Here is a 27081-nt window from a genome sequence, read left to right on the forward strand (position 1 = left end):
TATTTTTGAGCCTCTTTGTTGTTTCGGTAAGAGTTTGCATTCCATAACAAGTCTCCAAATGCATCTCTAGGTACCAAATTTCTCATTTTTCAGTGAAAAAAAAAAAAAGTTAGGTTTGTTTGAACTAACTTTCTTCCTTCCTCAGTTTTGGCAGTGTCCTTTTCCTGAGTATATTGATCTTAATTACGGTGCAGTCGCTGACGGAAAGCCAGCCTGTGCTTGGTTTGGATAATGGTCTATTATTATTCTTGCACGCAGTGTTACTGGTATAGATCCTGCTTGTATTCCTTTCCCCAAAGTGGAAATACTCTATACTTATATTTGGTTGATTGAATTACAGAAATCTGCTTAAAGCAGTAAAACTGCCTTCCAGTCTAGGTGAGGCCGCAGCAAATCCACTGAAGCTCTTGCCTTGCCCCAGTCGCTTTTCCTCCTTGTCCTTTGGAGCTGATGAGAAGAACACGTTCCAATTCTGCCCAGGAGATGCCAAGGTCAACCACAAAACAGGGCTAGTTGACGTGCAGCCATGGAAGGGTCTACATTGCTAGTCTGCCATCCTTTCTCAGCAACTTTTTACTGGCCTTCTCTGGATTTAATGATTATTTATTTATTTATGACTAACTTATTTTATCTCCACTTATTTCCCTTTCTCCGATGTTTGGTTCTGTTGTTGACTTGCCAGAATGCCTGCTGTGTGATACCCTGCTGGTTTGCCTCCCTGCTTCCCTCTTGTGAGAGATCATCTTTCTTTGGGGAGCTTAAATACAACACCTCAAAAACCTGCGTGCCCCTCTTGATGGCAGCTGATCGAGTGCAGCCTTCCAAGTTCTCTGTGTGAGGGACAGCAAGGAGATGAGTTCTTCTCATATAGAAGGTTGGGTCTCCAGGTCTTGGTCTATCCGGGTTCAGCTTCAGAGTAGTGGGGCTCATAGAATCATAGAATGATTTGGGTTGGAAGGGACATTAAAGCCCATCCAGGTCCACCCTTTGGCCTGGGCAAGGACACCTCCCACCAGCCCAGGTTGCTCCAAGCCCCCTCCAACCTGCCCTTGAACCCCTCCAGGGATGGGGCAGCCACAGCTTCTCTGGACATAGATCTTGTCTGTGAACCCACGAGCCTGAAGTTAATTGGGGTTTTTTTTCCAGCATAATCATGTTCTGCGGGGGTTTAGTGCTCGTGTAGGAGGCGGGGGGTGAGTCTGTGAAGCTGAGAGGAAAAAAGAGGCAGAAGCTTGAACTCTACTTGCTGTTGCAGGGGGAAACCAGTGAAGAGCAAGAGCTGCAGAAATGTCACCCGGGCTTTTGAGAACGAGTTGAATCAGGAGTTTTCTTTCTGGGAAGCCAGTTGGAAGGAGTGAGCTGCTGGCAGCCTGGGGCCACTCCGAGCCCAAAGTTAATGGTGGTTAATTTTTAAAGGCAGGAACGAAACCAGTCATTGTGTCCGTATCTCAATGGGGTCTTTCTGCTACTGAAATACCCTTGCGAGAGCCCTTTTCTGAATTGTTTTGACTTGGAGAGAGAAAGAAAAAGCCCTCAGAGAAGTGATTTATCCACCGAGAAGCTTTGCTTTGCCACACTACTAACAGAGGGTGACAATTTTCATCAGGATGGTCATAACATGTCCAGGGATGCCAAGGGAGGGAAGTGCTGAGGAAGGGCTTTTGTTGGGATTTGAAATACAGAACGAGCGCGGTCACCCAAAGTGCAGGTCGCAAGAGATGGATCTACTTGATGGAACCTGCTTTGCTGTGGTGGGGAAGTATGAGGAAAAAAAAAAACCAACATCCAAACATGAAGCTAACTGGTTTTGTAACCCCTCTGTCAGGCCAAATCCTGCCGCTCTCCCAGTCAATGGGAGCATTGTCCGAATCCTCGCGCTGGCTTTGCAGCTTTTTCGATAAGTGGCTGTTAACCTCCAGGAGCCAAAAGGGCCGTTTGTCACTGAATGAAGCTTTTCAGAAGGTGATGGGGGTGGGGGTGGGGGTTGGGGAAGAAAAGCTGAGCTTTTTCAAAGCATCTCAAAGGAGGTTGGCACCTTACTGCTGCTGATACTCTAGATGAGGTGGCCTCCTAAGCTCCGAATGGATTTAGGCTACCAAATTCAGACATTAATACTTATAGGTGGAGTGGGTCCGGAGGAGGTCATGGAGATGCTGGGGGGTCTGGAGCCCCTCTGCTGGGAGGACAGGCTGAGAGAGTTGGGGGGTTCAGCCTGCAGAAGAGAAGGCTCCAGGGAGACCTTGGAGCCCCTTCCAGTCCCTCAAGGGGCTCCAGGAGAGATGGGGAGGGACTCTGGATGAGGGAGGGGAGCCCTAGGAGGAGGGGGAAGGGTTTGACCCTGCAAGAGGGGAGATGGAGCTGAGATGTGGGGAAGATCTTCTTTGGTGTGAGGGTGGTGAGAGCCTGGCCCACCCACCCTGGTGACACCCTGGTGGGTGGTGTCCCTGCTGAGGGCAGGGGGTTGGAACTAGATGGTCTTTAAGGTCACTTCCAACCTGAACCGTTCTGTGAAGGTAGGACACCTCCCACCAGCCCAGGTTGCTCCAAGCCCCCTCCAACCTGCCCTTGAACCCCTCCAGGGATGGGGCAGCCACAGCTTCTCTGGCCAACCTGGGCCAGGCCTCACACCAAACCCTCACACCAAACAAGTTCTTCCCCACAGCTCAGCTCCATCTCCCCTCTTTCAGTTTGAAACCCTTCCCCCTCATCCTGTCACTACGTGCCCTTGTAAAAAGATCCTCCCCAGCTTCCGAGTCCCTCTCTGTTTGAATCAGGGCAGGTGATCACCAAGAAATAACAACCTGCAGAACCCTCTTGGAGCCTGTATTTCGCTCTCCTACCCCCGTTGTTCTCCTGCAACCTCTGTAAGGAATAATAATGTGCTTTTCTCTCCCTGCCTGCAGTGGACGAGGTATTTGGCGCCGTTTAAAACAGAGGAGGGCAGAATGAAAGGAGTTGAAAGGAAGGAAAAAAAAAAACCAAAACCCTGCCGGACGCCAGAGACATTCAGTCCTTCTTGAAACCCTGCCTGGCAACGGAGATGGGCTCCATTTCAGCCGGAGACAAGGGCTGAAAAGCCCAGGGGACAAAGGGCTCGGCGCACACGGGGGCTGCGGGGATATAAATTAAAAACCCCCCTCGCGCTCGCCCAGGGCTTCCTTCCTCTGTGGGTCGGGCTCTTCTGTCGAGCCCTCGCTGGAAGAAGACTTCTAGAAGGGGCTGAAGTGGTCAGAGCTGACGGGGAGATTGATTGGAGGGGACAAATAGAGAATGATGAAACCCTGCTTTGTGAGAAGCGCTTAATAGGCAGAAAATCCTCTATTGCAGCCGCGGGGCTGGTTTTACAGCGCAGAGAGGGACAGGAAAGTTTCTTCTTGTCACTGCGTGGAAGTTTAAATTCAGGAAAAGAGCCCAGAGTTGTTGTAGCTGTGTCCTTAAAAATGTCACCGTCCCCTCGCCATTAACTAAAAAAGGGGACACGAGTGAACGATCGATGGTGAACTGAACTGATGGCCAGGCAGGAGGGCTGGTAGCTGGTGCAAGGAGATGACAACACTTAATCAGGAATTTTTCACTGAAAGAGTGGTGGGGCATTGGAATAGGCTGCCCAGGGAGGTGGTGGAGTCCCCATCCCTGGATGTGTTTAAGGGACGTTTAGATGGGGTACTGAGGGATATGGTGTAGGGGAGGACTTTGTAGAGTAGGGTTGATGGTTGGACTCCATGATCCCAAGGGTCTCTTCCAACCTCAATGATTCTATGATTCTATGATTCTAATCAGGGACTGGGTCACACCAAAAACACCTTCAAAATTGTCTTTGGGGGAGCCGCCTTACAGTGTTGGAAAAGAAAATGGGTTTTTTTTGTTGTTGTTGACCAGAGAAATGGGAATTTTCTGTTGTGCTAGGCTGTGGAGCAGTGTCCTTGTGCCCACGGTGTGGTCGTTGATGCCGGTGGAAGGAGTTGTGCACGATCACTAGTGTGATTAAGATGTTCAAAGATACTGGTATAGCACCCCAGCAGCATTCCAGGGAGGTAGACGGCACACGTCTCTGCCAGAGGCTGTGGAAGCCAGGCTGCTTTTCAAAGGAAATCAGAGAAAAGCCAAAGAAAAAGAAAAAACGTTGAGAATTAAGGAGCAATTTTTGAACTTCCTTATATAAGGCAACCACTGGGCCACCAAATGGTTTAACTGGAGACCTGACTGTTGCTCGGTTCCGAGGGAGGTGTGATGCCAGGCAGCATCCTGTATCCCTCTGACAGCGGGAGAACGTTACAAAGCTCAGAAAAAAAAAACCAACCACCCAGGCTTTCTCTCCATGCTGCTTTTTTCTTTATTAAAGTCTTTTTGGCAACAGCTGGGTAATAGCTCCTTAAAAATGTGCTGCCGTGGCAGTTTCGCACGACTTGAAGTAAGATGGCTGACCTCCAGCACTAGGCAAAAAATACCGTTGTTATCCATATTCTGTAATTAATTGCTTGTTCTGTAGTTTATATCATGCCAGGGCTTATAAACAGTGAGGTTTGTTACGGGGCTTGGGCTAGTTGTTTAGTAAAAATAAGCGTCAGAGGCATCGCCGCCTTTGATGTAATTAAAAATGGCACTCTGTGGGTTGAGAAAATTTTAAAAAAAAGTGATAGAGAAAGAGAAATTTCCTGTTTTCCTAGCAGTTTGGAAGCTAGTCACTGCGGATTAGCATCTAGCTACAACATAACCCACGGAGGATGGCGTGGTCTACCTACCCCCGATTCCACACCCGAGAAATCAGTGGAACCTTGCGCTGATTTGAGTGGGCAGAGGCTCGCGCCGTTAATATATTAAATATTCAGCCTGGCTCAACCTGCTAATCGTGTGTCTGCAGGAGGCTATCAATAATGCATTTCCTTTGGAGTATGTGACTGCCTCTGCTCCTGAGGTGTTATAGAGATATTATTGTTATTGTCTGCCACAGAAAAAAAAGCAGACAATTTTTGAAGACGGTTACGGACAGTGTCAGGTGGAACAACGTTGGGAAAAGTTCATCATTAGGCCTTAGGAGTGGTCTGTCTTTCATAACTGTGTGGTTGGAATTAGTAATCTTTCTTCTTTTATAGGCAGTGCCTTTTATGTTAAGGCTGAGTGACTTCTTGTTTATCAGGTTGCCAGAGGGATTGTCCACATTTCACACCTTCTCCACGTGAGCTGGCTGCTAGAGAGGAGTTGGTTTGAGGTGTGTTTGAGAAAAAGGTCTTTTTCCTGTCATAGAATCATAGAATGGTTTGGGTTGGAAGGGACCTTGAAGATCATCGAGTTCCAACCCCCTGCCCTGGGCAGGGACACCTCCCACCAGACCAGGTTGCTCCAAGCCCCCTCCAACCTGCCCTTGAACCCCTCCAGGGATGGGGCAAATCTCTTTCCAGCCCATTTAGCAGGACCAGCAGCACTCTGAAGACCATTTCTCCAAGGAATGGGTCAATAAAATATCCACAGACAAACCTTCTGTACGTGATCTCAGCAGCACTGAAGACAAAGGGAGCTGAGAATGCTCAGCAAATCGTTACGTAAAAGCTGCCGTTCTTCTGGCACTTGAGAGAATATGTTATTAGTGAGCATTTGTCTAATGCTGAAGATTTTGTTGCAGATCAAAGACTTAATCTGGGCCGCATGCTGCAGAGGAGCTTATGGTAGAATGTGTACAACCATGCAGTACAGCAAAAAAAATTGATTATTCAAGGGGCAGTCAATGTGGTTCATTCTGTGCTGGAACAGGTCATGATGGAAGGATGGGAGATGTTGGCTTCAAGGTAGACCAAGCAGCTTGAATGGCATTTTCCACTTTTGTACCCGTAGCCATGAGAGAAACAGCCCAGGATGGGAATTGGGGTGAGTGTTCCCTCCAGGCTGCCAAGTTCTGCCTGTGGACAAGTCTAATCTGCCTCACAACCAACCAGTGCCGAGTGCGGGGTCAAAAAGCTGTCATTCTTCTCTAGAAGAAAAGAAACAAAATAAGGAAAAAAAAGAAATTCTCAGGCTGGCTTGGAGTGATCAGCTGGGGAGGTGATCATCTGGAGGTGGGTTCTGGGGGACCCTGTGGAGCATTTTGAGGTGCGAGCGTTTCTGTGAAGCTTCCTGCAGTTGACTTCTTCAGTGGTGCTCAAGGAGGCTTTCGCTTGACAGAGCACTTGGGGAGTCAGGAAATCCTTTCTCACCTGGGTTTTTCTGCAGAAAGTGGGATTGCCTATTTTGACCTTTCCTTAAAGGGAATAAAGGTCCTTAGCCACAAAGGTGCAGGAATTGCAGGGGTCTGTGCACTGTGCTCTAACAGGAGCAGAAGTGCTGAGCAGTGTTGCAGTTAAACTGAGATACCATCCTTTGCCTTACCCCATAGCCTTGGCTCAACGTGTTGGATGTCATACGTGATGATGCATGGTGTCCAAGATGATGATTTTTAGTGACTCCTGGGTTTAGGTATGACTCTGTTTGGGTTAGTCTTCCAACAAAGCTGGTGAAACTGTGAGCCATAAAAGTCTTCCCTGCTTCATAGAATTATAGAATGGTTTGAGTTGTCAGGGACACCTCCCACCAGCCCAGGTTGCTCCAAGCCCCCTCCAACCTGGCCTTGAACCCCTCCAGGGATGGGGCAGCCACAGCTTCTCTGGCCAACCTGGGCCAGGCTCTCACCACCCTCACAGCAAACATCTCAGCTCCATCTCCCCTCTTTGAGTTTGAAGCCATTACCCCTCGTCCTATCACTATAGGATAAAGCTTCTGATAAAGGTTCCTGATAAAGGGTCCCTCCCAATAAAGGTGCTCTTGAGTCTCATCTCACATTCTCACTGTCAGATCTCACCTTGGCCTTGATGGAGAAGCTTTCCTCCGCAGGTTTTGCCAGACTGAGGACCTGAACTAGCTCTCACCTCCATTAAACCACTCCTTGCAGAGCAGGAATCCTCACTGTGAGACCGAGGCAGCGTGAATTCTGCTCTTATCAGCGCCGTGTAATCAGGGTACTGCTGCTTCTGCTGACACCCCTGTTGTGACAGGGGCTGCAGGGGACACAGTGAGTGTCCACAGCCTGTCCTGCAGCTGAGAGTTGTACCAAGGGAGAATCAAAATCAAAATGAGTTGCAATTGTGGTTTTTCCTTTTTTTCCCCCCAGTTTTCTGTCTTTAGGAGCAGTTTTGCTCTGCCTGTGTCTGTGGAGCTCTCTGCTTGTGTTTCACTGGGATCTGCAGGGCGTGAGGCTGAGATGGGGCAGTTTTGCTCTGCCTGTGTCTGCAGAGCTCTCTGCTTGTGTTTCGCTGGGATCTGCAGGGCGTGAGGCTGAGATGGAGAAGGGGTTGTTGCCATCAGGGGGGTCAGACCAGTAACACTGCCCAGTTTGCTGCTCTCATTGGTAACGCCGAGCGGAGCGTGGGGTTTTCTCAGCGGGTTTCCTTAGTGGGAGCTTCCCCCCAGACAGTGCCTTGGATTGCATCTAAAAATGCTGTGATTCCAGGGCTTGTCTCTGCAAGAACAGTCAGGAGAATGAAAGGCACTTGATCAAAGGTATAAATCATAAACGGAAATGATTAAGCTGCGTGAGATCTTGTGTCGACATTAATGCACAATTAAAATTGTTTTGGGTGATGGATTGATTTTGGAAGAGAAGTCGGCTGAACGAGAAGGAAAATGACTTTAAATCTGATAAAAGTCTCTGTACAGGTGTTTCACTCAACTGGCTCCTCTCTGACTTCAGATTGACTTGAACCGAGTTCTGGCTGAGCGAGGGCAGCCCCAGAAATTAATGGGAGTATAATCATGTCCTTGTGTTAATGAGCGTATTTGGAAAGCACATTTGACAAATAGCCTTGCTTGATAATGTTACCGCAGGCTTTGCGGAAGGATTTATGCCAGGTCTCTTGGGGGTTTTTGTAGCTGCTGATGGACTTCAGAGTGTACAGATAACTTGTTAGATGCTCTTTCTGGCCTCGAATGAAGGAAGCAGTTGAGAGAGGTGAAGGTCCCAAGGGTGTTTAGAAGTGTCCCTGGTAACTGCAAGGTGAAAAAAACAGGAAAATCATGTTGGTTGGTTGGTTGGAATTGTAGAATCCTAGAATGGTTCAGGTTGGAACCTGATGTTAAAGACCCTGTATCGAGTGCCACCCCCTGCCCTGGGCAGGGACACCTCCCACCACACCAGGTTGCTCCAAGCCCCCTCCAACCTGGCCTTCAGTCCCTCCAGGGATGGGGCAGCCACAGCTTCTCTGGCCAACCTGGGCCAGGCTCTCACCACCCTCACACCAAAGAACTTCTTCCCCACATCTCAGCTCCATCTCCCCTCTTGCAGGGTCAAACCCTTCCCCCTCCTCCTAGGGCTCCCCTCCCTCATCCAGAGTCCCTCCCCATCTCTCCTGGATCCCCTTGACGGACTGGAAGGGGCTCCAAGGTCTCCCTGGAGCCTTCTCTTCTCCAGGCTGAACCCCCCAACTCTCTCAGCCCCCCCTCCCAGCAGAGGGGCTCCAGCCCTCCCAGCATCTCCATGGCCTCCTCTGGCCCTGCTCCAACACCTCCATGTCCTTCCTGTGCTGAAGGCTGGAGAAGAGGCTGTTTTACTTGTACCTCAACACCGATGAGTCGCCCCATCCCAAGGCACCACGGTACTCCTAGAGAACCATGCTATGACCATCTTCCACCCATGACAACCAAGACACTTGTAACTTGGCATTGCAGCACGGGAGGTGACTTTAGGATACTCTTTGGTCCAACGAAGCCCCCCGGCATTTCCGTGGGTGACAGGGAGCCCCGCAGGCACCGCACCAGCTCTTCCATCACTGGTGCCGGGCTGGGAAGCTCAGCTGGGGCTGATTTGAGGTTGTCATGCTAGAAATGTGTCTCTCCCTATTTCCGAGCTCCCGGAGAGTTTCTCTCCGTTGATGGAGATTGATTTTGCCTTTGGGAACCCGAGGGTATAAATTGTACTCGTAATTGGCCTGAGCTGAACTGGGAGAAACTGCTGATGTGTTCGCTCTCTTCTGCAAAGTGATGGATTTTATAAGCCACCTCATGGACCGCCTGTGACCCAACAGGAGAGGGGACAAGGGGGAGGGAAGGGTTGTCCCTCCCGGATGGCAATACCTCCCTTTAAATGTTGCATGGGAGCATTTTACCATCTGCAATTAATACCTTAATTCCTCTCCCATTCGGGGCTGGGGGGAGGGTGGGGTGGGAAATATAATCCCAGCCATCTAAATCCGTGGATTAGCATTTTCTCTGCTACATATGTCTGTGGATCATCAGGTTGTTTCTTGAATGAGACTGCGAGGAAAATTAAAATGAAAAAGGGCTCAGCGGCGGCTGGTCCTGGCCTTGGTGGTGCTGGTTCCAGCAGCTCCTAAACTGGAGGGAGTAGGTCGAAGCGAAGGTGATGGTCAAGGCTGGGGGAGGCTGGTGCTCAAAGGTCGGGCAAGGGGGGAGGTCTGGAGAGTTCACCCCCCCCCTCCTTCTTCTCCTCCCCAGGTTAATTGCTCTCTGGTTTCTTAAGCCCCATACCGGGGCCGTCCGTCCCGCACTGAGCACACAGTGTTCGCCCCCGGAGATTAGGATGGAAATATGTTCTCCTTGCTAAAGAGAGCACATAAACAACCCATAAACGGCCCATTAACCTACAAAATCGCAATAAAGAACATGTGGTAAAGCAAGCCATAGGAGACCTGTGACCCAGCAAATTCCTTTAATTGGGTTTTGAACCTTATCATCTGCGCTAAGTGCAGCTAATTGGAAATTAGGGAAAACAAAGGAAAGAAGAAGAGAAGGAAAGGGTGGCGTGTGATGGACCTCCAGCTTGGGTGGGAGCCTTTCTCTAGTTTTTCTCACGATGCAGTTTGGGGAACAAAATGTTGTGGAATTATGGTGTTATGGGATGTCAGGGTAACACCTCCATGTAATAAAACCACTTCAGAATGACCAAAAAGAGAGAATTTTCCTATCAGCTGCCACCTATACCTTCAGCAGCTCTAGAAGCTCCGCGGTCACTTCTCTTACAGGCTCTTCCACGCACCAGCCCCTTGCTTTTTGAAGCGATAGGATGGAAATTTATTTTACTGCTTTTCTAGCTGTGATATTTAAATCCTGTTCCAAATATTGAGAGCCATTGGTGCAGATTGAGGGGGAAGGTGATGGAATGTCCACGCCAGGGGTGCTCTGCAGGGTGACAGCCGAGCTCAGACACCACCAGCCACGAGCTGTGGTCACCCACCTCAAATTCCCCAGGCCCTTCCCACCGCCGTGGTTGATTGGGGCTGGCTCTATGAAGTGTTACGCCTAATTGCGTTTTTAGAATTGGATAATCTCAATTATTTATACTAATGTTTGTTTTAAATGTGTTTTAGGTGCAGATTTTTTTTAGTCCAAATTGCTTTTATAATGGCAAGGGCAATTTTCACGCATAAGGTGACGTGTTTGCAGATAATCTTTTGGAGCTGTTCTGCAAAGTGCCTCTGTTACATCCAAGCCAAAGAATCAAATGCTCATTTGAGAAATACCTTTGAGAAAAAAGGTAATTTCTGTAGGAACTAGTGGTTTTATGAAAGTGCTAATGACCAAGAAGGTTGAAGTGTATTTTTCTGTAAGTGAACGTCAGTGAATTCAGCTTAGCAGTATTTTTCTCTCCTGTGTGTTAGGAGCGTATCAAAGGAAAGCTTTTGTTTTTCTGGGCAGTGATGGATTGTCTCAAAGGAAGGACTGATGGGAAAGCCCCTTTGTGTAGCCAGTCTGGGAATTTCACTGAGCCATGGGCAACGCGTGGCTCGGGTGATGCATCGTGTGGCTTGGGTGATGTGGTGGCAGAGGCACGGACCAGTTGGTCAGTGTCTAAAGGCTGTGGGAGCCCATGTTCTGAGACAGCCATGGTTAAGGTAACTGTAATTATGAAATTATACCCTTGAAATGATGAGCTTGGGAGAGGAGTGGTGATGGGCAGTTCTTTATTTGTGCTGGGGATTGTCAAGGACTGTTCTATACAGAGCTACAGAGAAGAGCGGTAGGGACCACATCTCAGGGAGGTGGAAATGGTTGGGGATACACAAGTGTCCCTGCTTCTGTTGAAGTGAGAAAAGGAATCATAGGATCATGGTTTGGGTTGGAAGGGACCTTCTAGATCATCCAGTTCCAACCCCCCTGCCCTGGGCAGGGACACCTCCCACTAGACCAGGTTTCTCAAAGCCCCCTCCAACCTGGCTTTGAACCCCTCCAGGGATGGGGGAAATCTCTTTCCAGCCCATTTAGCAGAACCAGCAGCACTCTGAAGACATCTTCAGAAGTTGCCTTCTCTGGGGCTGGGTTGGGATGTTGAAGAAGGGACACGTGGCTCCATTTAAAGCCAAAAGACTGGTAGCTGCTGGGGTGCCCATCAACCCATACTCCCGATACTGTCCTGGGCTGAGTGCTGCCGGGGTTTCCAGATGTGTGGCTCCATTCAAGGCCAGGTTGGACGGGGCTTTGAGCAACCTGGTCTAGTGGGAGGTGTCCCTGCCCAGGGCAGGGGGTGGAACAAGATGATCTTTAGGGTCCCTTCCAACCCAACCCATTCTATGATTCTCTGATATGTTGTTATCTCTCCTACACGTGTCGCAGGGCAATGTAGGTGGGTGCTCAGGGAATGGCAAGGGCATTTATGACTGCAAATATGCTTTCAACAGAAATCTGGTTTGTGTTATGAAATCATCATCCCTCCTAACTGATGAAGAAATGAATTTGCATCAACCTTTGCTGAGTAACTAAAGAAGAAAGTTTCTTTTTCTAAAAAAAAATAAAAAGAGGGGAGGAAGGGGCATGTTTTTACTGATTCCTTTTTTCACATTACAAATTGAGACTTTGTTTACCCTGGAAAAATCAATGGGGATTGGACACCTGATGTAATTAATTATTTTGCAACAGACAGACAGCTGATCTTTTGAAAAGAAAGGAGTTTTTAGCAGAACTGTCCAAAGTTCATAGTCTGCTCTTTAACTCTAATGCTAATAAACATTCAGCAGAAAGGATGTCTGTCTTAAAATTTCACATGACCACCCCTTCCTTTTAAGGTGATATGATCAGAAAAAAGCTGTAGACCCCAAGAAGTCCTTCAGCAAGGTGTCTCCTGAGGTGTGAGCTCCTGTTGCCTTTGGGAGATGCCTTTAGCTCTTGGGACATGGACGGTGATGTTCTTGGGTTTTAATTATGAGGCAGGTGTGTGTCTTAACCAGGAAGGGGTTTCTGCTAATTTTTCTTGAGCTAATAATGCCAATGGACTTTGTGCTATCAAAGGAGCGTGTGTTGAACACGGTTTCTTTTGCCTAAATGGGCAGTCTTTCCCCAATGGGGGAGCAGTTGTTTTTTTTCGGTGCATTGGTGCCTGACTAAATGCGTTGGGTCACATTCTTCATGTATAGATGAGACAACCTTCCTGTTAAATATTCCAGCGGTGGGTCTGGGGAGGTTCCAGCCTGCCTGGCAGGCCAATGGTAGCCTCAGCCTTGGTGGCAGGGAGGGGAGAGAGCCAGCCATGGGATGCCCTCGCAGCGAGCCCCAAAAGGGGTTCGGCTGAAACTGGTTTTACGTCATATAAAAAAGGGGGCGAAGGGGATCTCAGCTGAGCAGAGGGCGAAAGGTCCTCGGGCACGCACCGTAGAGCATATTGGTTTTGAGCTTGATAGAGCATTTTTTTCTTCTTTTTCTTTTTTTTTTTTTTACAAGGGCAGCAAATTGCTGTAAGATAGTTAAGGACTGTAGGAAGAGGCGAGTTTTGCTGAACTTTACTCCCAGCTGGAACAACTTTTAAGAAGTTAAGCGAGAGGCAAGGAAAGGGGGAGAGAGGGAGGTGGCCACCCCTCCGCCCGCACGGCGACTAGGATGTCAGATGGACAGGACGGCCTGGAGAAACAGCTGAATGGCTTTGGGGAGCAGGGGAAGGAGAGGAGCCGCACCTCCCTGGTCATCTCCCAGGCCGTTAACCGCAGTATTTTCACCTCCGCAGTCTCCCCCGCCGCCGAACGCATCCGCTTCATCCTCGGAGAGGAAGATGACAGCCCGGCACCCCCGCAGCTCTTCACCGAGCTGGATGAGCTGCTGGCCGTCGATGGACAAGAGATGGAGTGGAAGGAGACCGCAAGGTGGGTTGGTTTTTCCTTTAGCCCAAAAAGGGAAGGGCAGTTGCCTAGGACCCCCATGGGAAACTCCTTTTTAACATTAAATTGGGGAAATACGAGGGCCACGAGGATGATCAGAGGGATGGAGCACCTCTCCTATGAAGACAGGCTGAGAGAGCTGGGGTTGTTCAGCCTGGAGAAGAGAAGGCTCCGGGGAGACCTTATAACAGCCTTTCAGTACCTGAAAGGAGCCTACAGAAGAGCCGGAGAGGGACTCTTTACAAAGAAGAGTAGCGACAGGACAAGGGGCAATGGTTTTAAGCTGGTGGAGGGGAAATTTAGGTTAGATACTAGGAAGAAATTCTTTACAGTGAGGGTGGTGAGGCACTGGAACAGGTTGCCCAGGGAGGTCGTGGATGCCCCATCACTGGAGGTGTTCAAGGCCAGGCTGGATGGCTATTTGAGCAACCTGGTCTGGTGGGAGGTGTCCCTGCCCAGGGCAGGGGGGTTGGAACTAGATGATCTTTAAGGTTCCTTCCAACCCAAACCATTCTATGATTCTATGATTCTATGAAATACCTGTGGCTCGCTTGGGGAATCCACAGAAAGGAGCCTGTGTAGTTCAAATTACCTTTCTTTGATAAAGGATAGAGTTCGAGGATTTGTTTAAATACTCCTTTAAAACGAAAACTAGCAAAAACTGGAGTGCCAGATTTATTTGAAGAGTTTGCCTATGGAGAGCCAACAGACGTATGGGCTTCTTAGGGCTTTGTGTCAGTGTCTTGGCCAGAGCTGTTATAAGTCAGTGCCCAAATAAAGCTTCTGCTCGTGTCTCAAAACTGCTTTAATCTGCTGATGGACTTCAGAGTTAACAGAGAACTTGTTAGATGCTCTTTCTGGCCTCGAATGAAGGAAGCAGTTGAGAGAGGTGAAGGTCCCAAGGGTGTTTAGAAGTGTCCCTGGTAACTGCAAGGTGAAAAAAACAGGAAAATCATGTTGGTTGGTTGGTTGGAATTGTAGAATCCTAGAATGGTTCAGGTTGGAACCTGATGTTAAAGACCCTGTATCGAGTGCCACCCCCTGCCCTGGGCAGGGACACCTCCCACCACACCAGGTTGCTCCAAGCCCCCTCCAACCTGGCCTTCAGTCCCTCCAGGGATGGGGCAGCCACAGCTTCTCTGGCCAACCTGGGCCAGGCTCTCACCACCCTCACACCAAAGAACTTCTTCCCCACATCTCAGCTCCATCTCCCCTCTTGCAGGGTCAAACCCTTCCCCCTCCTCCTAGGGCTCCCCTCCCTCATCCAGAGTCCCTCCCCATCTCTCCTGGATCCCCTTGACGGACTGGAAGGGGCTCCAAGGTCTCCCTGGAGCCTTCTCTTCTCCAGGCTGAACCCCCCAACTCTCTCAGCCCCCCCTCCCAGCAGAGGGGCTCCAGCCCTCCCAGCATCTCCATGGCCTCCTCTGGCCCTGCTCCAACACCTCCATGTCCTTCCTGTGCTGAAGGCTGGAGAAGAGGCTGTTTTACTTGTACCTCAACACCGATGAGTCGCCCCATCCCAAGGCACCACGGTACTCCTAGAGAACCATGCTATGACCATCTTCCACCCATGACAACCAAGACACTTGTAACTTGGCATTGCAGCACGGGAGGTGACTTTAGGATACTCTTTGGTCCAACGAAGCCCCCCGGCATTTCCGTGGGTGACAGGGAGCCCCGCAGGCACCGCACCAGCTCTTCCATCACTGGTGCCGGGCTGGGAAGCTCAGCTGGGGCTGATTTGAGGTTGTCATGCTAGAAATGTGTCTCTCCCTATTTCCGAGCTCCCGGAGAGTTTCTCTCCGTTGATGGAGATTGATTTTGCCTTTGGGAACCCGAGGGTATAAATTGTACTCGTAATTGGCCTGAGCTGAACTGGGAGAAACTGCTGATGTGTTCGCTCTCTTCTGCAAAGTGATGGATTTTATAAGCCACCTCATGGACCGCCTGTGACCCAACGGGAGAGGGGACAAGGGGGAGGGAAGGGTTGTCCCTCCCGGATGGCAATACCTCCCTTTAAATGTTGCATGGGAGCATTTTACCATCTGCAATTAATACCTTAATTCCTCTCCCATTCGGGGCTGGGGGGGGTGGGGTGGGTAGAAATATAATCCCAGCCATCTAAATCCGTGGATTAGCATTTTCTCTGCTACATATGTCTGTGGATCATCAGGTTGTTTCTTGAATGAAACTGCGAGGAAAATTAAAATGAAAAAGGGCTCGGCGGCGGCTGGTCTTGGCCTTGGTGGTGCTGGTTCCAGCAGCTCCTAAACTGGAGGGAGTAGGTCGAAGCGAAGGTGATGGTCAAGGCTGGGGGAGGCTGGTGCTCAAAGGTCGGGCAAGGGGGGAGGTCTGGAGAGTTCACCCCCCCCCTCCTTCTTCTCCTCCCCAGGTTAATTGCTCTCTGGTTTCTTAAGCCCCATACCGGGGCCGTCCGTCCCGCACTGAGCACACAGTGTTCGCCCCCGGAGATTAGGATGGAAATATGTTCTCCTTGCTAAAGAGAGCACATAAACAACCCATAAACGGCCCATTAACCTACAAAATCGCAATAAAGAACATGTGGTAAAGCAAGCCATAGGAGACCTGTGACCCAGCAAATTCCTTTAATTGGGTTTTGAACCTTATCATCTGCGCTAAGTGCAGCTAATTGGAAATTAGGGAAAACAAAGGAAAGAAGAAGAGAAGGAAAGGGTGGCGTGTGATGGACCTCCAGCTTGGGTGGGAGCCTTTCTCTAGTTTTTCTCACGATGCAGTTTGGGGAACAAAATGTTGTGGAATTATGGTGTTATGGGATGTCAGGGTAACACCTCCATGTAATAAAACCACTTCAGAATGACCAAAAAGAGAGAATTTTCCTATCAGCTGCCACCTATACCTTCAGCAGCTCTAGAAGCTCCGCGGTCACTTCTCTTACAGGCTCTTCCACGCACCAGCCCCTTGCTTTTTGAAGCGATAGGATGGAAATTTATTTTACTGCTTTTCTAGCTGTGATATTTAAATCCTGTTCCAAATATTGAGAGCCATTGGTGCAGATTGAGGGGGAAGGTGATGGAATGTCCACGCCAGGGGTGCTCTGCAGGGTGACAGCCGAGCTCAGACACCACCAGCCACGAGCTGTGGTCACCCACCTCAAATTCCCCAGGCCCTTCCCACCGCCGTGGTTGATTGGGGCTGGCTCTATGAAGTGTTACGCCTAATTGCGTTTTTAGAATTGGATAATCTCAATTATTTATACTAATGTTTGTTTTAAATGTGTTTTAGGTGCAGATTTTTTTTAGTCCAAATTGCTTTTATAATGGCAAGGGCAATTTTCACGCATAAGGTGACGTGTTTGCAGATAATCTTTTGGAGCTGTTCTGCAAAGTGCCTCTGTTACATCCAAGCCAAAGAATCAAATGCTCATTTGAGAAATACCTTTGAGAAAAAAGGTAATTTCTGTAGGAACTAGTGGTTTTATGAAAGTGCTAATGACCAAGAAGGTTGAAGTGTATTTTTCTGTAAGTGAACGTCAGTGAATTCAGCTTAGCAGTATTTTTCTCTCCTGTGTGTCAGGAGCGTATCAAAGGAAAGCTTTTGTTTTTCTGGGCAGTGATGGATTGTCTCAAAGGAAGGACTGATGGGAAAGCCCCTTTGTGTAGCCAGTCTGGGAATTTCACTGAGCCATGGGCAACGCGTGGCTCGGGTGATGCATCGTGTGGCTTGGGTGATGTGGTGGCAGAGGCACGGACCAGTTGGTCAGTGTCTAAAGGCTGTGGGAGCCCATGTTCTGAGACAGCCATGGTTAAGGTAACTGTAATTATGAAATTATACCCTTGAAATGATGAGCTTGGGAGAGGAGTGGTGATGGGCAGTTCTTTATTTGTGCTGGGGATTGTCAAGGACTGTTCTATACAGAGCTACAGAGAAGAGCGGTAGGGACCACATCTCAGGGAGGTGGAAATGGTTGGGGATACACAAGTGTCCCTGCTCCCGTTGAAGTGAGAGAAGGAATCATAGGATCATGGTTTGGGTTGGAAGGGACCTTATAGATCATCCAGTTCGAACCCCCTGCCCTGGGCAGGGACACCTCCCACTAGACCAGGTTTCTCAAAGCCCCCTCCAACCTGGCTTTGAACCCCTCCAGGGATGGGGGAAATCTCTTTCCAGCCCATTTAGCAGAACCAGCAGCACTCTGAAGACATCTTCAGAAGTTGCCTTCTCTGGGGCTGGGTTGGGATGTTGAAGAAGGGACACGTGGCTCCATTTAAAGCCAAAAGACTGGTAGCTGCTGGGGTGCCCATCAACCCATACTCCCGATACTGTCCTGGGCTGAGTGCTGCCGGGGTTTCCAGATGTGTGGCTCCATTCAAGGCCAGGTTGGACGGGGCTTTGAGCAACCTGGTCTAGTGGGAGGTGTCCCTGCCCAGGGCAGGGGGTGGAACAAGATGATCTTTAGGGTCCCTTCCAACCCAACCCATTCTATGATTCTCTGATATGTTGTTATCTCTCCTACACGTGTCGCAGGGCAATGTAGGTGGGTGCTCAGGGAATGGCAAGGGCATTTATGACTGCAAATATGCTTTCAACAGAAATCTGGTTTGTGTTATGAAATCATCATCCCTCCTAACTGATGAAGAAATGAATTTGCATCAACCTTTGCTGAGTAACTAAAGAAGAAAGTTTCTTTTTCTAAAAAAAAATAAAAAGAGGGGAGGAAGGGGCATGTTTTTACTGATTCCTTTTTTCACATTACAAATTGAGACTTTGTTTACCCTGGAAAAATCAATGGGGATTGGACACCTGATGTAATTAATTATTTTGCAACAGACAGACAGCTGATCTTTTGAAAAGAAAGGAGTTTTTAGCAGAACTGTCCAAAGTTCATAGTCTGCTCTTTAACTCTAATGCTAATAAACATTCAGCAGAAAGGATGTCTGTCTTAAAATTTCACATGACCACCCCTTCCTTTTAAGGTGATATGATCAGAAAAAAGCTGTAGACCCCAAGAAGTCCTTCAGCAAGGTGTCTCCTGAGGTGTGAGCTCCTGTTGCCTTTGGGAGATGCCTTTAGCTCTTGGGACATGGACGGTGATGTTCTTGGGTTTTAATTATGAGGCAGGTGTGTGTCTTAACCAGGAAGGGGTTTCTGCTAATTTTTCTTGAGCTAATAATGCCAATGGACTTTGTGCTATCAAAGGAGCGTGTGTTGAACACGGTTTCTTTTGCCTAAATGGGCAGTCTTTCCCCAATGGGGGAGCAGTTGTTTTTTTTCGGTGCATTGGTGCCTGACTAAATGCGTTGGGTCACATTCTTCATGTATAGATGAGACAACCTTCCTGTTAAATATTCCAGCGGTGGGTCTGGGGAGGTTCCAGCCTGCCTGGCAGGCCAATGGTAGCCTCAGCCTTGGTGGCAGGGAGGGGAGAGAGCCAGCCATGGGATGCCCTCGCAGCGAGCCCCAAAAGGGGTTCGGCTGAAACTGGTTTTACGTCATATAAAAAAGGGGGCGAAGGGGATCTCAGCTGAGCAGAGGGCGAAAGGTCCTCGGGCACGCACCGTAGAGCATATTGGTTTTGAGCTTGATAGAGCATTTTTTTCTTCTTTTTCTTTTTTTTTTTTTTACAAGGGCAGCAAATTGCTGTAAGATAGTTAAGGACTGTAGGAAGAGGCGAGTTTTGCTGAACTTTACTCCCAGCTGGAACAACTTTTAAGAAGTTAAGCGAGAGGCAAGGAAAGGGGGAGAGAGGGAGGTGGCCACCCCTCCGCCCGCACGGCGACTAGGATGTCAGATGGACAGGACGGCCTGGAGAAACAGCTGAATGGCTTTGGGGAGCAGGGGAAGGAGAGGAGCCGCACCTCCCTGGTCATCTCCCAGGCCGTTAACCGCAGTATTTTCACCTCCGCAGTCTCCCCCGCCGCCGAACGCATCCGCTTCATCCTCGGAGAGGAAGATGACAGCCCGGCACCCCCGCAGCTCTTCACCGAGCTGGATGAGCTGCTGGCCGTCGATGGACAAGAGATGGAGTGGAAGGAGACCGCAAGGTGGGTTGGTTTTTCCTTTAGCCCAAAAAGGGAAGGGCAGTTGCCTAGGACCCCCATGGGAAACTCCTTTTTAACATTAAATTGGGGAAATACGAGGGCCACGAGGATGATCAGAGGGATGGAGCGCCTCTCCTATGAAGACAGGCTGAGAGAGCTGGGGTTGTTCAGCCTGGAGAAGAGAAGGCTCCGGGGAGACCTTATAACAGCCTTTCAGTACCTGAAAGGAGCCTACAGAAGAGCCGGAGAGGGACTCTTTACAAAGAAGAGTAGCGACAGGACAAGGGGCAATGGTTTTAAGCTGGTGGAGGGGAAATTTAGGTTAGATACTAGGAAGAAATTCTTTACAGTGAGGGTGGTGAGGCACTGGAACAGGTTGCCCAGGGAGGTCGTGGATGCCCCATCACTGGAGGTGTTCAAGGCCAGGCTGGATGGCTATTTGAGCAACCTGGTCTGGTGGGAGGTGTCCCTGCCCAGGGCAGGGGGGTTGGAACTAGATGATCTTTAAGGTCCCTTCCAACCCAAACCATTCTATGATTCTATGATTCTATGAAATACCTGTGGCTCGCTTGGGGAATCCACAGAAAGGAGCCTGTGTAGTTCAAATTACCTTTCTTTGATAAAGGATAGAGTTCGAGGATTTGTTTAAATACTCCTTTAAAACGAAAACTAGCAAAAAGTGGAGTGCCAGATTTATTTGAAGAGTTTGCCTATGGAGAGCCAACAGACGTATGGGCTTCTTAGTGCTTTGTGTCAGTGTCTTGGCCAGAGCTGTCAGAAGTCAGTGCCCAAATAAAGCTTCTGCTCGTGTCTCAAAACTACTTTAATTCTGTTGCCCCAAAGCAGCTTTGAGCCTGACCCCACCACAGACCACAAGCTGGGAAATTTTTGACTGCATCCCTCTCCTAGAGAGTTACTAATGAAATTCAATTCAATTTAAATAGCAAGAAAAACCAAAGGTTTTTTTTTGTTTAGAGGAAATTATTAAAGGTCTGTGTTAAATGCTGGTTGGGTTGCCTGCTTTGAGTTCCTTGGTTAGATTCTCTGCCTGTTGCTTTGATGCTGCTGTTGGTTTGGTCAAAAAACCATGCCAAAACCATGGTCAAAAAACCACGCCAAAAAACCCAGCGTGTTTTTTTGATCTGGTTGACATAAGTTACACACAGTTTATTTCTGAACACCGCTGAAAGAGCCATCAGATTGGATTCGTGATCTAAAGATATGCTTTAGCCTCTAGCCTTAAAAAGTTTTGGTTTTTTTTTTTTTTTTATACAGTAGAAATATGTTTCTTGGGTTTGCCTTAAAAAGTAAACCCCTAATTGCAGTCTGGTTGCTGTGAAGGCCTGAAAGGTCCCACTAGAAAGAGGTGCTCGCCCAGGCAGGGAGCAGTCCAGGGCTCTGCCTTCCCCGTTCCCAATCCCTCACTTCACTTGGGGCTTTTCATTTTCCTTTATTGTGGCCAGGATAAGCTCTTTCCCCACCTTCCAGGCACCTACCGTGTTCCTAGTTAGCCCGTGTTGTTTGGTTACCTTAATCTTCTTCACCTGCCATGTGATGAACCGCTCCACCACCTACCCCTTTACCCCCTTATCTATCTTTATTTTTACTCCTGGCTCACTCGGAGAGCCTGTTTAAAGACTTTTCACCTTTTACTCTTTAACTTCTTACCTGTTGGTCACCCTTTTCTCCCTTTATTGCTTTTCTTCCCTCTTATCATTAGTTCAGTGCTTGTGTTTTGTCATCTATACTGCCCACCTCTGCTTTTACAGCAAATTATGTTTTCCTCTGTCCCTGTGGTCTTTTGGAAGGGGTTTTAATGACAGTTTGCTAAAGCTTTTTCACAATTCAAATCTTATCAAGCACCCTCTTTGGTCTCTCCTTTATAGTATGAATATGAGGACAGGCTGAGAGAACTGGGGGGGGTTCAGCCTGGAGAAGAGAAGGCTCCAGGGAGCCCTTGGAGCCCCTTCCAGTCCCTCAAGGGGCTCCAGAAAAGCTGGGGAGGGACTCTGGATGAGGGAGGGGAGCCCTAGGAGGAGGGGGAAGGATTTGACCCTGCAAGAGGGGAGATGGAGCTGAGATGTGGGGAAGAACTTGTTTGGTGTGAGGGTGGTGAGAGCCTGGCCCAGGTTGGCCAGAGAAGCTGTGGCTGCCCCATCCCTGGAGGGGTTCAAGGGCAGGTTGGAGGGGGCTTGGAGCAACCTGGTGTGGTGGGAGGTGTCCCTGCCCAGGGCAGGGGGAATGGAACTTGATGATCTTTAAGGTCCCTTCCAAACCATCCTATGATTCTATAGTATTGGGAAGCTCTGTTTCCCTTAAGCCCACAAATGTCAGCCCTCAGAAGGAAGATGCCCAATGTCCTGCTCTTCTTAGGGAGGGGTTTGTCGAGGGTTTGTCCCCCAACTCCCACCTGCGAAGGACCTTACAGAGGGAGATGCCTGAGCTCGTTGTGCTGCCAGGTGGCTTGTATTGAGAAGCTCTATTTCCGTTAAGCCATCAGAAGGAAGCTGCCCCATGTCCTGCTCTTCTTAGGGAGGGGTTTGTCGAGGGTTTGTCCCCCAACTCCCACCTGCGAAGGACCTTACAGAGGGAGATGCCTGAGCTCGTTGTGCTGCCAGGTGGCTGTTGGGAAAAAGGCAGGTTTTCTTTTTCTCTGGCAAATAATTTCTGGTTTTATGTGTTTTCACACGTCTTTGGTAGAAGTCCTAGATGCAGCTGTATATATGATTCTCTTTAAAGATATATTTATACATTAGATGCCTTAAGCACCCTTCTGAGACACTGTGTAATTCCTAAACCTGGCCCAACCTTCTGACTTTTATGGTTTTTTGATGATAGTGATCTTGCAGTGTATGAGTATTCAGGATGTTTCAGTATCTTCCTCAAATGACTAAATCTCACCCAACAAAACCTGCTGTAAGGTACCAAGCGGCTGCGGGACGGACCAGCCAGAGCTGGCTGGCTCTGTGCTGCCAACCTTTAGTTGCCTGTCCTGGTTCTTGATTCATGGAATCATAGAATTGTCCAGGTTGGAAGGGACCTTTCAGATCATTGAGTCCAACCATCAACCCAACACTGACAAACCCATCACTAACCCATGTCCCTCAGCACCACGTCTGCCCGGCTTTTAAATCCCTCCAGGGATGGGGACTCCACCACTGCCCTGGGCAGCCTGGTCCAAGGCTTGACAATCCTTTCAGTGTAAAAATTTTTTCCAATATCCAATCTAAACCTCTCCTAACATCCAAAAAGAAGGTGCTTTTGTACACATGTATCTTTAAAGAGAGAGAATCATATATACAGCTCCCTTCCTGTGAGTTCAGGTGTCTGTGGGGCAGCTATAGACAGGCTATAGTTGTCCCCATGCACATGGTGGCATTTGTGACAGTAGGTAAGATCAGTCAGTGACCAGTTTGAGGATGTCCTATCCCCTTGCGTGGTCCCATCACAATGTTGGGCCGTGGTTCACCATAAAGGGCCAGTTTGGAAAATGTTCTTGGTGTACGGAGGGTTTCACAGCAAAGTCCTCTAAGTGCATTAGAAATAGAGCAGTAAAAGGGAAGGTTTATTGCTGTTAAAAGGTAACCCAAAGATTTGGGTCACTGGGCGCTCCTTGATCAGTTTGTTGGTGCTCGTCATCGATTTACCTGGTGTGGGTGGACAAGTTCTTGCACTAACATGCCGATGTTTGCATTTCAGCAGTAGTTATGGGATATGGAGCGAATCAGGAAAAGGCCTGAAGGAGCTGGAGGCCACTGGTCTGTTTTGAGGCTCAGTGCAGGACATTTGGGGACCAAGATGTGTCCACCACAGTGGGGGGATCGTCATTCTGCAAGGCAGGGAGATGGTAGAAACATCATGAGATTGCAGAGAAAAGGAATGAAATGGTCTCTCCAGGGCTTCAGAGGAGGCACAGATAAAGCTGCTAAAGTCTGTCTAAAGTTGCTCCAGCCAAGTGTAGGGTGCTGCACCTGGGGAGAAATAACCGCCTGCACCAGGACAGGTTGGGGCTGACCTGCTGGAGAGCAGCTCTGAGGAGAAAGACCTGGGAGTCCTGGTGGACAACAGGATGCCCAGGAGCCAGCAATGGGCCCTGGTGGCCAAGAAGGCCAAGGGCATCCTGGGGGGCATCAGGAAGAGTGTGAGCAGCAGGTGGAGGGAGGTCATCCTGCCCCTCTGCTCTGCCCTGGGGAGGCCCCATCTGGAGCACTGGGACCAGTTCTGGGCTCCCCAGTTCCAGAAGGACAGGGAACTGCTGGAGAGGGAACAGCAGAGGCTACAAAGATGACCAAGGGACTGGAGCATCTCTCTGCTGAGGAAAGGCTGAGGGACTTGGGTCTTTTGAGTCTGGAGAAGAGAAGGCTGAGGGGGGATCTGATCAACACCTATAAATCCTTCAAGGGTGGGTGTCAGGAGGAGGGGGCCAGGCTTTTCTCAGTGGTGCCCAGGGACAGGACAAGAGGGAACGGGTACAAACTGGAACAGGGGAAGTTCCATCTGAACATGAGGAGGAACTTGTTTGGTGTGAGGGTGGCTGAGCCCTGGCAGAGGCTTCCCAGAGAGGTGGTGGAGTCTCCTTCTCTGGAGACATTCCAAACCCACCTGGACACGTTCCTGTGGGACCTGCTCTGGGTGCCCCTGCTGTGGCAGGGTGTTGTTGGAGAACATCTCCAGAGGTCCCTTCCAACCTCATATCAGTCTGTGATTCTGTGTTTGGAAGGGACCTGGCTGTCCCCAGGTCCCCTCGGGAACGTGCCCGAGGAAAAGAGTCATCCAAGGGACTGGGGTGATCCAGCAAGCGATGGCTCAACCCAGCCTGCAAGTTAATATTTGTTTTATTCTACTTATATGGTGGTTTGTGGTGAGAAAAGCCTTCGAAATGCAGGTCCCCCCGGTGTCCCGGGAAACACCTGGGCTTTGGGAACTCAGCAGCACCTTATTAATTTGAGATCAAATTCACTCTTTTAGCTTGAGTTAAAAAGCGGCTTTAGGAAAAAAAAAAAAAAGTTTCAACAAGAGATTATTGCGATGGAAAAGCATAATTGATTAATCCTCGAGTAATACATTTCTCGGGATTAAATATAATTTCGCTTGGTGTTAATAATGCTCTTTTGAACCACTTTATGAGCTTCCTTTACCTTTTTTTGGGTCTTTTTTTGTCTTAATAATCCCCGTGGATTAGTCGCTGGAATTTTCATTTTCCACGTGTATTAAAGCAGTATCTGGAGAGGAGATTGGAAAAGCCCCTCTGCTCTGCAGGGAGGTGACATTAAATCCCTTTTCCCTGCCACGGCTGGCCGGGGGCAGCGGAGCCAAGGGCAGGGTCAAGCCTGGGGCTGGAGCAAAACCCCCTGGGGTTTAGGGGTGTCAGGAGTATTTTGCACAGAGCAGGATTTAACCTTTGCTCTAATCTTCAACCAGAGATGAGCTTTCTGGTTGGGTTTCTTGTTTTTTTTTCCAGACCTACTTTGTTAAATCATTAAACAACGGCCAGAGAGCGGAGGGAAAGAAGGAGCCCCTTAATTTGTGGGTTTTTCCCCTTTGGTGGCTCAACTGGTTCTGCTAAGAACATCTTTAGATCTGGGTGGGATGTGCTCCTCTCCTTTGCCCCCGTGGCTCTGGGGTAGGATTATTTGCTGCGGGTTTTCAGGTTTTATTGTCCGGATTTGAACACTCAAATACAAACCCCAGGGAGCTGGGGTTGTTCAGCCTGGAGAAGAGGAGGCTCCGGGGAGATCTAATAGCAGCCTTCCAGTACCTGAAGGGAGCCTACAGGAAGGCTGGGGAGAACCTGTTTAGAAAGGCCTGCAGTGACAGGACGAGGGGCAATGGCTTCAAGCTGGAGGGGAACAGATTTAGACTGGAGATTAGGAGAGGGTTCTTCACTGTGAGGGTGGTGGAGCACTGGAACAGGTTGCCCAGGGAGGTGGTTGAGGCCCCTTCCCTGGAGATATTCAAGGAGAGGCTCGACGAGGCCCTGGGCAACCTGGTCTAGTTGGGGGTGTCCCTGCTGACTGCGGGGAGGTCGGACTAGATGACCTTCCGGCCTGGACCATTCTATGATTCTATGATTCTATGATTTCCAAAATGTTCTTTTTCCCTCCTCTATTCTTCTTGTGGAGCTGTGGTGCTCAGCCCTTCTCACTAAAGGTTCGGGTTAGGGAGTAGGGGTACGCGTTTTGGGGGAGGAATGACCAGATGTCCTCTTGGCCTGGAGCAAACATCATCTGGAGGGTGTTAGCTTAAGTCTTGGTGAAAGCAGTGAAAGATAACATGTTTTACCTCCCCTTTGCTGTAGTTCACAAGCAGGCAGAGCATTATCGCCACTCAGCTGACACATACCAGTTCATTAGAGCCTTTGCAACTCGATCATGGGTTTGTGGCCTGGGGGATGCCTGGAAAAACACGTCTGTTTGAACTTGTCGGAATGCCGGGGCGGTCCAGCTGTCCCGCTTCTTTTGGAGACGTCTGTCTGCAAGGAACCCTTTGGCTTTAACACCTCAATGCTCTGCCCTCTCGTAGGTGGATCAAGTTCGAGGAGAAGGTAGAACAAGGTGGGGAGCGATGGAGCAAACCTCACGTGGCCACCTTGTCCCTGCACAGCTTGTTTGAGCTGAGGACGTGTATAGAGAAAGGCTCCATAATGCTGGACATGGAGGCGTCTTCTCTCCCGCAGGTGGTGGGTAAGTAAAGCCACCTCAGCTCTTTCCCTCAGCTCTTCCCTACAAATTTGGATTAACCCTGATGCTGGTTTCACCAATGGTTTTAATGAGAAAACACCGTTTTTTCAGTACAAGAGGAAAATAAAAAAATACTCATAGAACCATAGAATGGTTGGAGTTGGAAGAGACCTTAAGGATCATTGTGTTCCAACCCCCCTGCAATGAGCAGGGACACCTGTCCTCCAAGGAATGACATGGAAACCAGAAACTTAAGGGACCTTAAGGATCACTGAGTTCCACCCCTTCTGCCATGGGCAGGGACACCTACCCTCCAAGGAATTACATGGGAAACTAGAAACTTTTGTGGCTCTGAGCAACCTGGTCTAGTGGGAGGTGTCCCTGCTCATTGCAGGGGAGTTGGACTAGATGACCTTTAAAAGTCCCTTCCAACCCAAACCATTCTATGATTTTTCTAAAGTACATGGTGAAGGATGACAGGTAAATGAAGAGAGTTCTTCCCAGTTCAGGAAGAAGAGTCAAAGAATCAACTTCAGTGGTAGTTAATGCTTACCCAGAACGGCTTTTTGGTCATTCTATAGAATCATGTGGATCCCAAAATAGATATACTAAGTTATATCCTAAGATACCACTACGTGTGTGTGAAAGGAGTAGCATACACTGATTTATTTTATGTTCACAGGGTATAAAATGGCAAAAAGGGCAGCTCTCTGAGGACAGGTACCCACCACCCACAGACAGGTTTTGACCAGCGTGGTCGGACTCTTGGCTGCTTTGGGTTGAGGTCTCCTTTTAGGAATGGGATGTTCTCCTCCAGCAAAGGAGAGCAGCCCCAGAACCAGCTGATGCCTCACTCTGCCCAACAGGATGGCAGTTTTTTTGCAGTCAAAATAGCCATGGCCTGGGATGACACTCGGTGACATTGCTGAGAGCTATACCCTCTTCCCCAGGACGTGTGAGAACAGATACAAAAATAAATTTTTAAAAAGTGAGCCATTCAGTGGAGGTGCCTTTAACCAAAACGCTGAGTTTAGAAACCATTCTGCCAAGAGGTGGAAAAGAGCAGAATGAAATAAAGCCCCCCACAAAACTCAGTGCTTTGAATGATAATGTAAGGAAGCAGACTCGGAATTCTCCTGGCATGAGATTGTCAAATATCAGATGCTGCACTGGTTTGTAAGACTTGGAATTACAAAAGCTGCCTCTGATGTTATCTCAGAGCTTTGAGCTTAGTTTTGTAGGTGCTTATGGTGGCAC

At 49.0% G+C, this 27081-nt stretch overlaps 1 protein-coding gene across 1 annotated transcript in view; it reads left to right on the forward strand.

Moving 5' to 3' along the window:
- The window catches only part of SLC4A4 (solute carrier family 4 (sodium bicarbonate cotransporter), member 4), a 240410-nt gene that overhangs the window by 117102 nt on the left and 96227 nt on the right, over window positions 1-27081 (forward strand). The window contains exons 4-5 of the mRNA XM_014938358.1: window positions 12974-13109; window positions 25667-25827. Coding sequence (XP_014793844.1) covers window positions 12974-13109; window positions 25667-25827 — 297 coding nt within the window. The remainder of the gene's footprint in view (window positions 1-12973; window positions 13110-25666; window positions 25828-27081) is intronic.

The sequence above is a fragment of the Calidris pugnax genome, unplaced genomic scaffold, assembly GCF_001431845.1.
Source record: "Calidris pugnax isolate Ruff unplaced genomic scaffold, ASM143184v1 scaffold72, whole genome shotgun sequence".
Classification (NCBI taxonomy): Eukaryota; Metazoa; Chordata; class Aves; order Charadriiformes; family Scolopacidae; genus Calidris; species Calidris pugnax.